General features: G+C 38.8%; 1 protein-coding gene across 1 annotated transcript; it reads right to left on the minus strand.

Moving 5' to 3' along the window:
• Positions 1–243: 243 nt before the first annotated feature.
• Positions 244–16,744, minus strand: LRRC72 (leucine rich repeat containing 72). The gene is given in 9 exon segments (XM_042817497.1): positions 244–587; positions 2,993–3,020; positions 3,940–4,104; positions 6,048–6,137; positions 10,349–10,462; positions 11,870–11,951; positions 12,478–12,579; positions 13,296–13,365; positions 16,608–16,744. Coding segments are annotated over 9 exon segments (954 nt in total). The 3' UTR covers positions 244–421.
• Between the last annotated feature and the right edge of the window lie 1,846 nt (positions 16,745–18,590).

The raw sequence follows: 18,590 nt of genomic DNA on the forward strand, positions 1-18,590 counted from the left end.
AGAATGCTATTCACCTCATATCTTTATTTTGAAGGAAGAAGATATATTATTGGTAGTGAACATCATAAGTCTAATTATGCAGTAGAAACTATAAAGAATGAAATAATGTATCCTATAAAGTACTTGTTAAGAAATTAAGATTTGAGATTAAAAAAAAGTATGATAGAAATTGCATTTCAAACATTTTTTTGTTATAACATCACCACTGTTTAGCATTTGATTTCTTAATTTGTTGACCCTAGATATTATATATTTGATGATAAAAGGAATGTTACACTAATACTACTTTTTTTTTTTCCTGGAAGATCATTTAATTAGATGCATGTTTGAGTGTAGTTACATTATAGAGATAGTAACTTACGTAAGATGCTTCCATCTACTTTAGACAGGGGAGCAGTGTTTTTCTTAAGGAAGAAAGAAGTCATCTAAATTGGATTGTCAGCTTCTCAGGGAATTCCTCTGCTTTGTGTTTAAGCCCTCTGTCTCGACAGGTGGGTACTTTGCTCCAGTCAATAGAGGAAAATTCCATTATAGATCTTGTCATTGCCCGTAGTAAAACAGCATCTTCTGGGTTCTCAAATGGAACTCTGCAAAAAGAACAAAACAAATGAACATTATCAGAATGCTCTCAACCTACTTTGGAGTTATTTCACTAAGTGTGCTTTCTATAGTTAATGAAGTTAGAAGTCAGGAGTGAGGATTGTAAATTGTAAATTTTTAGAAGGCTTCCTTCTGTTACCAAATTTTAGAAAGCAAAACAAAACCTGAAAAGGTCAGCATTCCAAGATTCTAAGGAAAAAACATGCAGTAAATTATTTAAAATGTATTTAAAGCACTGTTGTCCACTTTAATGTTCTGATTCTTACAAGTATCCAGTGGAAATCATAAAACTGTGCACTGCATGATTTCATATTGATTTGATTTCATATTGATCAAGCTGAGTGGTGCAGTCGATACGGTGGAAGGAAGGGAGGCCATTCAGAGGGACCTCGACAGGCTGGAGGGCTGGGCTCGGGTGAACCTAATGAGGTTCAACACGGCAAAGTGCAAGGTTTTGCATTTGGGCCGGAAGAACCCCAGGCACCCGTACAGGCTGGGAGGAGTGGTCCTTGAGAGCAGCTCGGCAGAGAAGGACCTGGGGGTCCTGATGGACGAGAGACTGAACATGAGCCAGCAGTGCGCTCTGGCAGCTCGAAAGGCAAATGGGATCCTGGGCTCCATCAGGAGAGGGGTGGTCAGCAGGGACAGGGAGGTGATTGTCCCTCTCTACTCGGCTCTTGTGAGGCCCCATCTGGAGTACTGTGTCCAGGTGTGGAGCCCTCAGTACAAGAAAGACATTGAGATTTTGGAAAGGGTCCAGAGGAGGGCGACTAAGATGATCAGGGGGCTGGAGCACCTCCCCTATGAGGACAGGCTGAGGGAGTTGGGCTTGTTCAGCCTGGAGAAGAGAAGGCTGCGCGGTGACCTCATTGCAGCCTATCAATACCTGAAGGGAACCTACACCCACGAGGGGAGTAAACTCTTCAAAAGGGCTGACAACAGCAGGACTAGGGGAAATGGATCCAAGTTGAAGGAGGGAAGATTTAGGTTGGATGTTAGGGGGAAGTTCTTTACAAGGAGAGTGGTTAGGCCCTGGAACGGGCTGCCCAGGGAGGTTGTGGATGCCCCGTCCTTGGATGTGTTTAAGGCCAGGTTGGACGGGGTCCTGGGCAACCTGATCTGAATGTGTGTGTTTGGTGGCCCTGCTAGGCAGGGGGGTTGGAACTACATGATCCTTGAGGTCCCTTCCAACCCGGGTGATTCTGTGATTCTGTGATTCTGTGATGCCCATTAACGCAAATGCAAAATTTATTTCAGTGTGAGTCTTTTAAATAGTGACCATGCAAGAATCCAGGACACTGAATCCAGAAATCTCAGTTGATGTTGTTCATGTGTCCTGATACTTGTGAGAGAGAAGTGGCAGACTTGCAGTATCAGTTCCAAATCAACAACCAAAACTTTAAGCTCAGATACAATATTAAAACCCTAATTTGTAAAACTTATTCCCTAGAGGTGTAGCTCTATGTGACACACAGTGCTAGGAAACTAACAGAAACCACGTGACTGTCTCCTTGTCTCCTCTGTGTATAACACAGACTGTCAAACACTTGGGTACCTCACCAACTCTAAGTACCTACACAATTCAGATGGAGTGGAAGCTGCACATCCACTGCATCAATGAATGAACTCCACGAAAACAGGAAAATCATTTATAAACACAAATTAAGCTGACTGTAAAGAGCTGTACTGAAAATGAATAACTACGTAAAAATCAAATTTTTAAGGGAAATCATCATATACAGGCTGTTATTATTTCCTTTAATAAATCTGGCAACTATTTTCATACGTGAAACTCAAAAGTCTGCTATCTTAAGATTTTAAATATCTTATAAAGATAGCATCTAAAAGTGTCAACATATTAAAATCCATTAAAAACCACCTCAATCCAGGCAGATATCACAGAAATAAGCTTTTCCATTTATTTCTGACGTCGAAATTTTAACAGAATAAAGTTAACTACATGCTTAAAACATTTTGTTCTATAGCTCTGTAATGCTTTCCAGAGAGTATGTTCTTCTGAGCAACCAGAAAGCAGAATGCTGTCTGTGCCACAATACAGAACAGCTATTGTGATGCTCCAATGCTTCAAGCACACTTTTTCTAGTTATTGCTATTTGATCTTATAAAATAAACAGCACTTTTATAAAATAAATAGCATTTTTATACACCTGGAATACCTTTTCATATCAGAATTAATACAGCAGTGGGTTGGCTATCTTATCAGAATGATACAGCTTCAACTTTTCAACTGTGTGAAACACAGAACACCAGGAAATTTGTCAAGAAATTATTTTTACTGTTTTTTTTTCTGAAAAAAGCACACACACACACACACACACACAAAACAAAACCACAACAAAACCAACAACAGAAAGCTCAGAGAAACACTTACTTATTTGTGTGATTTCCAAACTCCCAACCTGTAATAAAAAGTTCAAATTTAGACATCAATGCGCATGCAGCATTTTGATGAACTAAGGATTATCATCCTGAACCCAAATTACTTGTTCAAATGAGTCAAAAAATCAGCAGATTTGATACATGTAAAATCTTTTCAAATTCAGTTACTCATGTTTAATTTTCCCTAGACAAACTTTTCCATGCATTGGTTTGTAGGTTTTTCATAGAAGTACATCCAAAAAGCAGACAACGTTGTGTTTTGCTCTGGACTGCCTCATGACAGAGCAGTCACAAGGTTATGGGTACTCACTGTGCTGTCTGACAGCAGTAAATGTTTTAAGGACTCTTTAGAAAATGACTTTATATGCTATTATCAGACATCATGAAAATATTCTCAGCTTGGAAAGCATAAAAAGGAATCTGCTTACAAAACTAGGCAAGATGTACAAAATCTACAACAGTAGGAGAAAATATTTTCTTCAAGAGATCATTTTATAAAAGCACTAGAGGGCATCAAAACTCAAGGATGCTGATCACCAAAACAGCATTACGGTGTACTGAGATGCTCTTCAATAAAATTTAAAAAATAACAATGTGATATATGTTGAAAAAATAAAATGCTGTTTGTTCAGCTGTTAAAATACTTGTTTAACTACAGGGTGTAGCAGGAACTACAGTTGGACTAGATGATTGTGGTGGTCTTTTCCAACCTTTACAATTCTGTGACTCTATGAACGTATTTGTCATAATGCACACAGCTGAGGATTCATTCATCTGCTGTTCTGAGTGCTGCTCCTGGCTCTGCGGAGCAGTTTGGTTGAGTTCCCAATGCATTGATATTTTACTAACTAGGACACCAAGTTTGTATTGGATGAATGAAAAGAACTTCAACTGAAAGCACCCCCAAATGGTTGCTTTTGCTCTTATGGTTATGATTACCTGGGGGCACCACCAGTCTCCTGGCTGGCCAAGGGCCCCTGCTGCTCCTGATGGCAGTGCCTGGCACTGAGTCCACTCTCTTCCCAAAAGCAATCGACTCCACAGCGCTGGACCTTTCACAGTTACAGACAGGAAATGCCAACTCCCGTTCTCTTCGTGTAACTGCTGTTAAAAGAGATATAAAAAACTATTTCCTCTATCAACTAAAAAGGCTGGTGCTAACTGCATGCAAACTTCATTTTGTGCAGGTTTATAACAACAGTGATGTAAATCTGCATAATTTCACAGAGATTCAGAAGAAGATCACGGAGTGATGCTTGCTACAGCTCTGGGGCACAGCCCCCTCTAACAAAATAAAAGTATTTATTTTGGATGCAGTAGGATCAGGAATTTTAAACGAAGAAACTACCAGACAAGGCTTTTCATTACTACAAATGACATCTACTCCAGAAGTCAGTGAAAACTTGGAACTTTCTTTACGAACAGCGTGAACAAATCCCACTTCAAGGTCAGTTTAATTCCCATTGCTCAATTATGGAGGAAACTGAAGGAGTGCAGTAAAAAGAAAAGCTTCACACTTTCTTGTTTTGTGCTTGATTTCAAAAATAACTTCACATTTTTAAGAAAGAGTTTGAGACTGTAAGTTAAATGAGGGATTTTAACTAATGATATGACCTGCATACTGATCTAAAACTTCAGATAGGAAAAAGGAAGAGAGCTGTAGGTTTAGAACCTAACTCTGGCAGGAACATTTCGAATTCGGGGAGTTTCTAAGTTGTGGTATCTGGGGGACTCATTAGAAAGGAGCTGCAGCATCCATGTCTGGAGGTAACAAAGTGTGAGCACGTGTCCTGCATAAAGACGCCAGCCAGGCCAAAGCTGTCGGAATGTTCCACAGATGGAACATTTTCCATTCAAGATTGAAAGAGGAAATATTTAATTTCACATTACAGTCTTTGTAACGTTAAATAAACAGTTCACTAAATAGAACACCCAGGGTACAGCTTGATAGAAATTAATGCTACAAGTCCTGCTCCAGAGCTGAATACAGCATAACTGTACTGAAGACAGGAGTCCATGAAGTTTTGTGGAATTGTTTTTAGAACTGTAAAGGCAGCGTGTATTTCCCAGTAGATTTAGCTTCAGACAGCCAAAAGTGACTGTTAATAAAACAGTCTGAAGAAAGTGCCCCAGACCAAGTACTGAAGAGGCTGGAGGTACACAGGAAAGGTGTTTCACTTTCCAGTATAGGAAATGAACGTACAGCCATTGGCAGATGGCCACGTGGTCAACCCAGAAGCTCAATAACCCCTAACACAGACCATGCCCATCTGCCAGCTCTCCTTCATGGCAGGGCTGCGTAACCTGCAGCCAAACAGTCATCCTGAGGCTGCCTTCTCAATTCCCGCACTGTTTCTCCCACAGGCTCAGAGCAGGTTTCCAAGATGACAGTTTCCCCTCACTGTTTTCCCATGAGGAGAAAGTCAGGTACAAATCAATACTTTTCTCAGCACTTCACAGTAACGTTCAATCCTTTTGTGCATCACAGCTCACCAAACATCAAAGACACAAACACCAAAGCTGATTTTCTGGCTCCACTGTGGCTTGTTTATTAAATTGGTTTGTCTTCAATATATTTACTGATACATATCTATATATTTGTTCTCAATATAATTCTTTTCTTTTTAAGACAACAAGTGAAAGATCTGATGATTCATGAAGATTTCCATCTGACAACTTGGTCAGCATGGATGTGCATACATTCTAGAAACGCACAGAAACACACAGTTATCTGAGAACATCACACCAAATGGAGGCACGTGTTTCTAAATGCAGGCTTATATCTCTTACCCAACAACATATAGACCAACTACAAGATAACCATACACAATTTAAATAGAAAAAGATGGAAATTAACAGCGCTGGGTGAACCAAAGGGTTTATGCCAAACAAAACTTTCAAAAATGGTTATAGCAAAAGATCTAACAAACTGGTATTAACAAATGTACGTAAGAAACGGACAAGAATAATTCACATATCTTTCCAAACTTACTAAAAATCAAAAGCAACAGTCAACACTTTGTGAAAAGAGAAAAATAAATCCTTACGCTTCCTGTCCAGGAGCTGCACTGAAGGGAGGCTGTGTATCACATAGAGACGGTAGCCTGCATCATATGCCAGAGGGTTGTGAAACAGGTCTGCAAAATATATACAAAACAATGCCATCACCAAAACTACAGAGAAAAGTAACAAACTCAGCAAGACAGGAAAATTAAAGAGCACTAGTAGACAAAGATTTTGTAGAAAATGTTTTTAACTTCAAATTATTTTTACAGCAGGTAAACAAAGCTTGGTTCCCTTATACTCACAAAATCACTCAATTGAAGACAGACTGCAAGGAACTGGCTTATTGCAGAGCGTGCAAAATACCACAGGCAAGATTTGAGGAAAGGCATCATTGTGCACTCGAAGCCTTTGAAGTTTTTTTGTATTTTTTAAGACATACAGACAAAACCGCTAAATACTCGCCTTTGATTGCCTTGAGTATTTTTGGTGATGCCTACTTTAAATTGTAGCAGGTTTTTTGTTTTTTGTCTGATGGCTTAACGATAAGACACAAAATTTGCAGCAGGAGAGAGTTAATTAAAAAAAGATGAGCTTTAGGACTCCTAAGGCTTTATCAGAGCCGATATAAAGGTTTTATCCCATAAATGCAATATAAAATAAAAATGCTGCATTTTCTGATTTCTATATGGATTATGAGTTTGAAAAGTGAAAAACTTGAAGATTAAAATGTGTAAAAGGACCTGTGCTTCTGGAAATGAAGTGCCACACACTTTTATTAAGTTATAAGACCCTAAGTTCTAAAAGCCCATTAGCAACTTGACTGAAATACTTATTATGCTCAGGTTCACATTCCCTGAATAACCAAACCTTTGCAACACAGACAAGCATCAGTCCTCTGTTACTGCTTTGGCAAATGTGGAACATCCACCCAACTCACACACCAGACTTGGTTTGGTTCACGCGAATGACATCTAAAGTTGATTAAAGTAGAAACTGGCTCAGATAAAAAAAAATAGAATGAAAAAAAGTTTATTTTCTAAATTAAAAAAAAAAAAAAAAAGCTATTTTTCTCTTTAAAGAAATACTGTTTTTCTTAAACAGTACAAAAAAAAAAAAAAAAAAAAAAAAGATCAGGATACCTTAAGATCACAGCAGGCAAAAAAAAAAAAGTTAACAGTTTTGACAATTTCTACGAAGATCTACACTGATCTGTTTTGAAAGAGCCTGTGGCCAATATTCCCTGTAGGTCAAAAAATCCCCTGGTATACCTAATCTTAACAGGTAAGGAGGGCGAGGTGAATGGCAAATAAGAACTCTTGTATTTCAGAGATACTAAAAGACAAAAAAGATTGAGAAATATTCTACAGCGGCTTGTGAACCACAGGATTTCATATTTTGTTCACCAGGCTACATTTGAGTTTCACAGAGTGCTCAGAGTTCAGTGCTACTAGCTGACTGTTTGGAGGCTCAGTAAGGCTGGAGTGGGCAAGTGGAACCTTGTACGTGGAAAATGCCTGCTCAGGTATTCAGAGAACAGAAAATGTTTTAACGTTGTAATGAATTTTCAACAAAACCACCATATTCAGGAGTAGTAAGCAGCCCACAAGGTGGCAGCAAAAGAAAGTTCTGTGTTTTTACTGCATCCAAGACTATAAAGCCATTTTTGCTAGGAAGCGTTAATCAGAAATAAGATGATGTGTTTGTCTCATGAGAATGCTTTTGAGTCAAGAAAAAAACACTGTAGCATTCCACAGAGAAAAACTTCTTAGAAACTTCTCTAAAAGCAGGTAGGTTTGTTGTTTGAGCAGTACTAGAATGGTGACTCAAAGAGAGATTTTTCCAAGACAAAGGGAGGAGCTGATACTAAGTTCTTCTGAATCTAGATGCTGCTTGGAGCATGTTCCTCATTACCAGCACTGATTTTTAACAGTATACAAATTTTTCTGCTGCTTGATCTTAAAGTAAATCCAGCCACCATATAGATCAAGATGGTCTTATTTAACAAAACATCTGGAATCACTTTTTGGCTCTGCTTTCTAGTCAAGATAACGTAATTTTCCTTCTACAAATTAGGGATAATGCTTTCTTCCTCCACAGGTTTGTCTCTTTTCCCAGTTCAGAATGTAGGAAAAGAGCGTGCCTACCCTACGCGGGGTAGAAAGGAACTATTGTGACAGAAGCATAGTGAAAGACAAAATAACTTTTTTTGAGCAGGAAGATGTTATCAGATGTGGACAATAAATCAGTTGAGGTAATGTGCAGAGTACACAGAAATCTTAGATTCCAAGAGATGTAGAACAAGGTGAGCCTATAAAGAAACCCTATGCATCTCCCAAAAGTCTGCAGTTGTGAGCAACCCATCCAGTAAATCTTTAGAAACTGACTGTTTTCAGTTAATGCATGATGAAAAATGGTGTTATGCTTCAAATCCTTAGCAGTGCAGTGGCCAAAAATCACAGGAGAGCTTTAAGAAAAAAGAAATGCAACATTCTGGTAGCTGAATATTGCTCCCAAAGTGAACGATAATAGTGTACCCGACTGCCTCAATGTAACAGCTCACAGGAGCTACACAATAATAAAACATTGTTATATATCCAGAAATTCTATTGATGCTTTGCAAGATATTTTGAAAATCAAATTTTCCAGTGATAAAATAAATAAATTAAAAAAACAAAAACTGCCTCACAACAGTGAGAAGCTTCCCATTTCCAAAACACTTTTTATTTTATAAAGATGGATCACGGGCACAGGCCTTTTTGAAGTTACGCAGCTGAAATGCTGTGCTCACTTCCCAGTCCTGAATACTGCAAGCAGATGCTATAGTAATACAATTTGATATAAATCACTTTTAAAACACATTTTGTTCATTTCTTACTGACCTTTATTTCAAATACGATGAGGCATTTTATTAAACTAATAGACTCCTGGCAATTTGGGAAATCATTTCTATTAAATTTCTTTAAAATGAAGGCATTGAAGTTTGGGGGTTTTTTTTAATGATTGTAAAGGTTAGAAGGGAATGAATACCGTAGAGTAGAATATTACACTTCTTCTACCTATTTATTGTCATATCTTTGAACTGAAGAGCCTTTTTTAAAAAAGTTATTCTAAATAATTGCTTTTCTATAATGGTGGCCAGTCCAATATTCATTCAGTTTTCACAGAGTCTTTGTGAACGTCACTCATAATGACTCAGCAGCACTGTAACTATCTGCTATTCCTCTCTATTTCCCACAGTCAACTGCAATGAGCACAGACTCCCTGTGCTTTCTGAAGCTCCATATTAATTGGTAGAGCTATAACATTCAATTCAAGTGACAGCACCATTCATACATACAATGTCTGAATCTGTCTGAATCTGTCCAGACTTTGCCTAATCACTTCAAACAACTGCATTCTTATGTGAGCTCTTCTTCATTCTTGCACATAATGAAAAAAGAAAAAGAATAATTTTGCCAGCACGTTGTCTTCCTAAAGACTTGGTTTGTTTGTGAATTTCAGACCAACATCAATTTCAATTAAAATTGTACTCTGCAAGCCATTTTTTCCTTTCCTGTCATTAAGGCAGTCAATTTTTGAATGTGTAAGGAGGTATGGTTTGATGATATTCACCTTCAGTGATTGTGACAGCAAGACAAGAAACTTGTTTCCTGTGTTCTCAAAGTACTGAGAGATTGGCATGATCTATGACAATATTCTGTCAGGAACCATGCACAAAGACTTCCCATGCTTTCAATAGCTTAATAGCATTGAATTTTACTTTCCTGTAGGCTGCTAGCATAGTGGTGCCAGCACCATCTTGTATAATGTAATTTAAAACTTCATTTCCATCTAGTATATCAAAATCATGCCACTTAGATACTATTATATCAGAGTATGTTTATTCTCAAGACTCTAAAAGCCTGTATTTTCTGCATCTTTCTGAGCAGATTCTAAGTTCTACAAAGAATATGATTAACAAGACAGGAATTTCTGTTCCATAACCTATCACCTTCCATGCACTCTCAAGAACAGTGACACCAGTTTCTCATCTCCCGTCACTTCTATGATAATATCAGCACTCTCCCATTTTCCCCATACAAACAGGGAGCAGCACATGGCTTTGATTGCCTCCAAGCTACTTAGGCCAAAGGCTGGTTAGCTAGCAGCCAAAAGCTTAGTAGCAGTAGTCTCTACGAAATTTTCATGTGTTACAGGTTGCTTCTGTCAAATTTGGTTGAAATTGGTAATTGGCTTTAGAAGCTATTGGCAAGTGATGCACAAGCAGACAAGAAACATATCCTGGTAAGATATTCTTAAAAGCTACTGCTCACTGTTCTGCAAAACAAAAATAAGGTATTACTTAGGGTCCGCAAGCTTATCATTCCTTTTAATTCCTTCACTGTTTCACCAAGTTGTTTTAACTGGTTGTTGTGAAGCAACAGAATCTGTAATGAATGCAAGTTTTTCAGAGCACCTGAAATGAAAAATAATTATTCTCATTATATGTCATTACATTTATCTAGATAACTATTTTGTTACATCGCACGCTGAATTTTACATTCTTGTTAAAATTGCTCACAGTAGAAAACTCCAAAAGGAACAACCTCCAGAAAGAGATCTTTTCCCAGAGGCAGTCAGCCCTTAAACGGGTCTAGGAGAGGTGCAGCCAGGCTCCACCCCTTCCGGTCACACTGCTGAATTGCCTTCACCTGTGGCTGGCTCCGTGCTCCCCTCAGGTGATCAATCAGTGGCTCAGGCCACGACTCAACAGTTCCCATAGACTCCTATATCCCAGTAATCTTTAATTCCACTTCCTTTTATCCTGACCTAACATTGCCTTTGCCTCTCAAGCAATTCATAGATTATACCTATAGAAAGTAGCTCCATTTCAAGCTATTATTAATGTATGAAGAAGTTATTCCAAGCATGGCTGTGGCTGACCCAGACTACATGTTCACACTGTCATACCACAGTTGGTTTCAATAGCTCGTTTTCCAATTTCTACACAGTTTTTCTCATCCACATTTCTCTGCTAATGACCCCCACGCTTTGTTAAACCCCTATGTTGGTGTCTACTGTAATGTCTCTTCTGCCTAAATATTTTTCTTTCAAACATTCATTTTTCCACAAGATCTCACAGAAACTAATCAACACAATTTCTCATTTTAATAATTTATAGGAACTGATAAAAGTCAAATAGTAATATTTCAAAAATCTAAAATCCACAAATGTGTTGATATGCTTTGGCCTCTTCATTCAGAAATTCAGTGGTGGTCTGGCACAGCTACTGAAATCTACAAGAACATGCGAAATATATACAGATTTATAAGTAACAAATGGAACTTTGTGATAAAAATGTTTTTCTGCAAAACACTTCTGATTATAAGTGTTACTACACAATGCTGAAACTACAGGAAATGAGACAACTTATTAATCAAGTCTCTTCCATTTCATGCTAAGTCTATCAGCACTACAGTTTTTCATCATCTAAATACGAATGGCTCCCAGGAGATTCTTCTATCTGCTTCTTCAATGCCTGGTCAGCAACAGAACTGAAAATCATCCAATAGAAAAACAACTTCAAATATTCATTGAGAACATAAGATATGGTCATGCTGGATCCAAAATATTTTACAATTGCCTGATATTAAAGTGTATGATATTTCACTGCCCTCAAACCAGCACTTGATCTGAACTTGTAGTCTATTGCCACTCAAGTATGCTGGAACAAATCAAATCCCTAAGAAAATAATTAACGTTTATGCATATATGTGAGCTTTCAACCATTAACTTACTGGCTGTCATTCACTGTTATAAATTTGAATGCCAATACACAAAAAAGAAAGTACAGCTCAGCAATCTGAAAAGGGAAGATTGATACCTGATATATCTGTGAGTTCATTGTTGTTGAGGTAGAGCTCAGTCAAACAGTAGTTTTTTTTTAAGAAACTTAAATCTTGAATCTGAAATTAGAGTTAGAAAAACTATTATGTAACAGTCTAAATTTAACGGTAGAGAACATAGCCTTTTAAAAACTGTCTTACTATAGGAAGTTTTTAATCTTGCAGTCTTGATATGAATGCAAGGTTAATATCTGGAAGGGGATGCCTATCTGGCCCTTGAAACAGCTGAGAGCATTAGTGTCGCACAGCTGCTTATCCTTACAGTTTAAACACAAAGACAACAAATAGAATTTGATTCTCAACACTATTTTGATTTCTGTAATATAATTTGCTGGTGCAGGAATGATTTTAGATCTTGAATTATACCACTGACTTTAAGACAAACGTGTTTTGCTCTATGTTGAGCAAAGTTGAAAGTTCTGAAAGTTGAAAGGAAGAGACAAAGTAAGTTTTCCTGTTGGAAATTAAAAGTTACTTTAAGGTTCAGAAAAACAACATGGTTGAGTGAAAATAGCAATCTGAAAACATTCTTTGTTCTTTGTTCATTCTCAATTCTTTCTCACATTCTTTGCAGCGATTACTGTACCTTTTGTAGTGTGGGTACACACACACCTGTAATACAGCATGGCATTTCTCCATCTTTGTCATGCTCACAGTCAATAGGCCATTTCTCCTTACTCTTTAGTGCCTTTTAGAAGTAAAATGGAAAGCCTTATACTGTGATTTTAGTTCAACCTCTTTGCATATCCATGGTTTTGCTTTTCTTTAAGAGCAGTTGGATAACCACAGGTCTTTCAACAAAGCTGACATAAGATGCTATATAATTGATGTTAGCCTGGGGCAGCAGATACGCATATACTCCTCAATTACATGGAATGTAAATTTATTTTTTTCTCTCCTCACAGAGCTACTTATTGACCTGAGCAAGCACTTCTGGTGTTTTAAGAATTCATGTCCTTTGTGAAAGTTATGTAAATTACTGTATAGTAAGGAATTTAAAAGCAGGTTAGAAAATAGTACCTTTTATAAATTTCCCCTTTTTAGTAAGGTTTGGATTCAGTCAGACACTTGGTAATTGTTGGCTAAATATTTGCAGATTTCTAAATCACACAATCCTCCTACTGCTAAGTAGCTGATTTTTTCTAAAATACAACATGCTGAGACTTGGTTGAAAACTGTAGTGTTCGGCTATTTTTACAGAGCATCATGTTAGAACTCATACAGGACATAGTAATTATGATCATCTAGACTTGCAGAGGTGGAGCATGTGCAGCATACGGCTTGTGGAATTGTCTTAGGACCATGCTGCAGAACTTAATGTGGACATTGTCATACTGAACACTCTCCTGGGAATGTCCCTTAATTCAAACATATGTAGGTGACACTACAGCTTTATTACATTACCTTATTGTTGTTAATCCACAAATACCTCAACCTACGAAACAGTGACAGACTTGGAATACTCCTTAGTCCTCTAGTGGAAAAAAACAAAGTGGTGCTTAATCACTAGGTAAGCAGTGTGATTTCTGGTAGCTAATATTATGTAAGCACTAAAAAGCAACAATTCTGTAGAAAACAAAAAAAGCACAAAAGGGAGAGATAACATATGCATGATAAATGTGAAAGCATAACAAAGCAGCAAATGGTAAAGAAATGGGAACTCAGTTATACATTAATTTCTTCTTCCATAAAAGCATATATTTTTTAGTGAATACAATATTTCATCTACTTTGCAGATGGTGGAAACTCTACTGAGAACACAGAAGGAGGATTTTTGCATTCTGGGGGACACAAACAAAGGAAAAATGTTGTGAAAGGACAATATGGATTCCTTGGCCATGATGCTAAGAGAAGGTAGACAACAAGCACATTGCTGTCAATTCCTTATCTTTTTTATTAATGCATGTTGTGAAATCTTCTGCCCTTCTTCAACATTTTTCTCCTATAAACTTAGTATTCACATTCATTAGCAGTCTTGTTTTAAATGAATACCTTGACTGAGGTTGGATCTCTCTCCCATGTGCTTGTAGGGATTTTAGTTTAATTGTGTACCTTGCACTTTGAAGCTGAGCTTGCTGGTGTGCTCTAAATAACAAATTACCTACTAACCAGAGAATATGGGTGAGCTGTTAAATAATTTTCACTAATTGTTGCTGTTTTTCACTGCTTTAAATAAATGTTCTTGATTTCCTCTCAAATAATTGTAGACAATCTTTACAATTTTAATTGATATAATAAAATTTTCATGTCAGTTTTGAACATTCTGATGACCAGGGCCAGTGGTCCAGAAAGAATTAACCAGATTGGTAGGAATTAATCTCACACCATCAGCCTAATCCGCTCTGCTCGTGTTCCAGCTGTGAAGCCATGTCCCTCTTCCCAGGTGTTTTGTGTTTTTTCTCCAGGAACCCTTCCAGGAAGGAGTGAGCACCTTTTCCATCTTGCATTTGGAAAAAAAAAACACCAGGAGCAAACACCACAAAGTTGATGTGATGTATTTTAATTCATGCATTTTTCTGAGCATGAGCTTATCCCAAGCAGCTGCTCTGGATAACTGGCTATTTGGTCTCCTCAAATCACCTCTAAAAACTAAGTCTGCAAGAACATTTTGTATATATGTGTTTATTTTGTTGTCACAAGCAAATACATTTCTGCAGGTAATAAAGATAAGTGCATGAGAGCTGACAGAAAATGCAGAGCTCTTCCAGAGTTATTTTTTCTTTTTTTTTTTTTTTTGTAGACTTTTACCTACATACTGCCAAATTATGTTTCACATAGCAAAGCCAAAATTTCCCAATATTTTGTCACTGCCATTCTACACAGGTTTACATTTTAATTGGCTTTACTCCATTGTAACAGCCAAGATGAGGCTGTCTATCTCCAAGTTCTAATCTGTGGTGTTTTTTTTTCTTTGCAGTATTAAGGCATTTAATTTGCCCCAGGTAGAGCTTAATTTCTCTAACATTTTAGAGGAGCACGTCCCTTTCTGTATGCCTTCCAGCCTTTGCATGTCTCTTACAAACTGATACTTTCTGGCCTCCAGCCCTCTTATCCTACCTACTGCTAAGTTAATCAGTTTTCCTAGGATGACAGCTTTCAGTGACCAAATGTAAACTTTTTGACATGCCTTTAACAGTAGTGGTTTAAAAGTAAAATTTGATTCCTTCAAATTTGAATGACTTTATTTTTTTTTTCACTTTCTTCCTACTTTAGCCAGTAGAAAATTATGTCAAATTAACACTTGAGAAAGCATATTCTGATACTGAGATTGGCTGAGGTTCAAGGTAATTTGGGATAGAATAAAAGAAAACTCGTTCTCTTCAATCATCAAAGAAACAAGCTTGCATCATCTTTCTCAAAATGGTTTCATGGGAAGACAGATCACCTCTATATCTGTCTCCTGATTATTTCTTTTTATTCTTTTATTCCTTCTTTATTCCATAGCAAGGAGTATTTCAAAGCCAGCGAGAATATACTTTTAAGTATTTAACATCAGAAAATACACTTATTAAGACTCTACACACCATCTCAGTATGTATATATCTTCCTTACTAAGATTTTCTATGCTTTCTTCTTTCTAAAATAAATGTTATAATAATTTAACAGTAACCAGATGTTTCATACTTTCCTTCCACTGTTGAGTTTTGAATTCCTTCCTGGTGTTAATCAGGAGATGTGCTAAGGGGATACACTGAGACTTTCAAGGCCACCTTCCACGAAAAGCAAACGAAATAATTCTCAAATTCCCTAACACCTGTTTTGTTGTTGTTGTTTGTTTGTTTTTTGCATTCAAAGGATTTAGAGACCTTGAAGGCCTCATGGCTGAATTATTACACTATGTTAGCTCTTTACACGATATCAACAGCACAAACTAGACAGAGCTGTGAGGCTGCAGACAGGTATGCAACACTTGGAATTGTGCCCTGGCCAGAAATTCAAAGTATGCTTTTCAAAAACTTGGAAGTATGTCCTGTCATGTATCCATCTTTCTGGTAGCCTCTCAGCATGTTCATCCTACAGCTCTATCAACCCAGATCACCCACAGGTTCATGAAAACTTTGCCTTCCTTTCCTTCACATGGTTTCTTCTCATCTGCCCCATCTCTTCAGCTGCTTCACAAAGCTCCCAGAGATCAGTTCTCTGATCAGTGCTGCCTACCTCAAACAGCTCTTGTACTCACTTCATGTTGCCCTGCCCTCCCTTCAGTTCTTAACAGCCAAGATGCAAGCAATATCAAAGGTGCTACCATTTAGTTCTGCTATTGCAACAACAGATTTCTTCAGGGAGGTCAGAAAATTGGCAGTTCTCAGACTGGGCAGGTCCTGTGTTTCTTCATTTGCTGTTTTGATACTCTTTCCACCCAGACTTACAAGCCAGTTAGAACAGGTAGAGATCAGCCCATTAAGCTTCATGTCTCTGTTCCCTGTGGTAGAAGTTCATGCAAAACTCTGTGAACTTACAGACCCTCAAGCAATGCTGGGTTGCTAGAGAAGGACCGCATGCCTAGGGCTGAGGCATTTAACTACTTCACAGCTCATGCAGCTCTGCTCCCTGTGTCCCTATGTTTCTTTGCCATTTCACACAGCATGCACAGACTAGGTGTAAAGCTGGTATTTCACATATAAATGATGTTCAGGGACAGTTACAGAAAGCACTGTGGTTACCATGTACTGTGTGTTCCACTTCTAGTAAAAGTCAGAAAAACATTCTACTTACTGTCCAGCCAGATACAACACCAAGACATCCACGTTCCTCTTAAAGCCACAGATCTTCAGCTGTTTCTCTACTGCCTGACAGTACACAATACATTTTTAAGTACAAGATCCTGCATAAGTCATTACATTGTCACACATACATATTCAGGCTCTAAATTAATACACATGCCAAAGTTAACCGATGAATCATGGCCCCTCACAAACTATAGCAAAATTTAAAACAAAGAAATATTAAATTAATAGTTTCTACTTTAAATTGATAAAAAAAAGACACCAACAATTATGTTACGCTCACTCTAGATTTTTGTTTTTTAGGTTTTTTTTCCTGTTGAGAATCATAGTTCATAGATGTGAGATAGCTGTTCAAAGAAGGGGCTCCTCAGCTCATGTCAGGCAAACTGTACAGCTGACCACCAGGAGAACAGCTTAACTTGCAATACATTTGCAGATTTATTTTATGCATACGATTTTTTTAAAGTATGTATTCAGAAAACTGTATACTTAACTTTGAAAAACATAGAAGTAAATGAAATGTTCAGAGCATGTTAGTGATATGCCATAATTTGTAAAGGCAATTCTTTTAACATGAGTATTAAGATCTCAGTGACAGCAGTTAAGAAATGTTGTCTCCACAGAACAACATGGGGTTAGTAATACTACGCCCAGCATCAGTAAGATTTTTGCTTACAACACAAAATTGCAAATTGTTGAGCTTGTTTAGTTTGGATAAGAGAAGGTCCCTGGGAGATCTTGCAGCCTTCCAGTACTTGAGGGGAACTTACAATCAGGAAGGGGAGTGGCTTTTTACATGGTCTAATAGTGATAGGACAAGGGGGAATGGCTTTAAAGTAAAAGAGGGGAGGTTTAGGTTAGAGGTAATTCTTTATTCAGAGAGTGAGAAGGTCTTGGCAGAGACTGCTCAGCGAGGTTGTGGATGCCCCATCCCTGGAGGAGTTCAAGGCCGGGTTGGATGGGGCCCTGGGCAGCCTATCTAGTAAGTGGCAATCCTGCCCATGGCAGAAGGTTGGAGCTTTGAGGTCCTTTCCAACACAAGCCACTCTGTGATTCTATGACTCTATAAAATATTTTTGCAAATACAAAACAGCTTCCAAGTACTGATGGTACGATTAGAGCAGCCTGTACTAGCTGCATGATGAGTCTGTGTAGCGTGTTCTGGAGCTTAAGATAGATTTGGGTGCAAACACAAGTGCATGAAACCTGCAGTACTTTCCCAGGGGATCCAACGGGGCGTATGGTGTACACTGACTCAGAACAGCCGGTGGCCAGACATTTGTCCACAACTTGATATGGCTGCAGCCTGATTGCAGCCGTCAGGCAGGGAAAGTCCTGGACAAACGGCCCACACAATCTGCCAATGGAAAAGGAAAACTGCCTGGAGGAAGGCAGCTGTACCCGGGGAGAGCAAAGGAGAGCAGCTGCCAGGCACGCAGACGGGAGCATTCCTACCTCCAAAACGGAGCTCAACAGCCATGCTTAAGGGAAAGGGCAGTGCCCGAAGTGCCCGAGCACTAGCTGGGCTTTCCCCATCTCCTCAACCCAGCCGAGCCCCGGCCCTCTGCCACGCCGTCCCAGCGGACCCCCCAGCCCGACCGCGGCACGCCGCCCGCCGGAGAGGCGAAGCGGGAGGGCTACGGCGGCGGGCGGCTCCGAGGGGCCGCGCCGGGGCGGCAGAGGCGATGCCGTCCGCTGCGGCTGCGGGCGCCGCTGGTACGCGGAAGTGCCGCGGCTCCGCTCACCTGCCTGCCGTCCGCGTCGGCAGCTGCCGCCATTTTAGAGTCGCGTTCCTAGGCGACCAGAGCGAGGGAAGGGGCGCCCGGAGCGATGTTTATGACATCCACATGTGCAAGCAATTGTTGCCGTGTTGTTATTTTTAAAACCATTTTATACACGGCACAAAAGCTGAAGAATAGAAAAAGCTTTTTCCAGGGTGCGTGTGTGCTGATGTGCGTGCAGGACAATGGAA

The sequence above is a fragment of the Centrocercus urophasianus genome, unplaced genomic scaffold (assembly GCF_019232065.1).
Source record: "Centrocercus urophasianus isolate 14NV4802_14NV808 unplaced genomic scaffold, USGS_Curo_1.0 seq_16, whole genome shotgun sequence".
Classification (NCBI taxonomy): domain Eukaryota; kingdom Metazoa; phylum Chordata; class Aves; order Galliformes; family Phasianidae; genus Centrocercus; species Centrocercus urophasianus.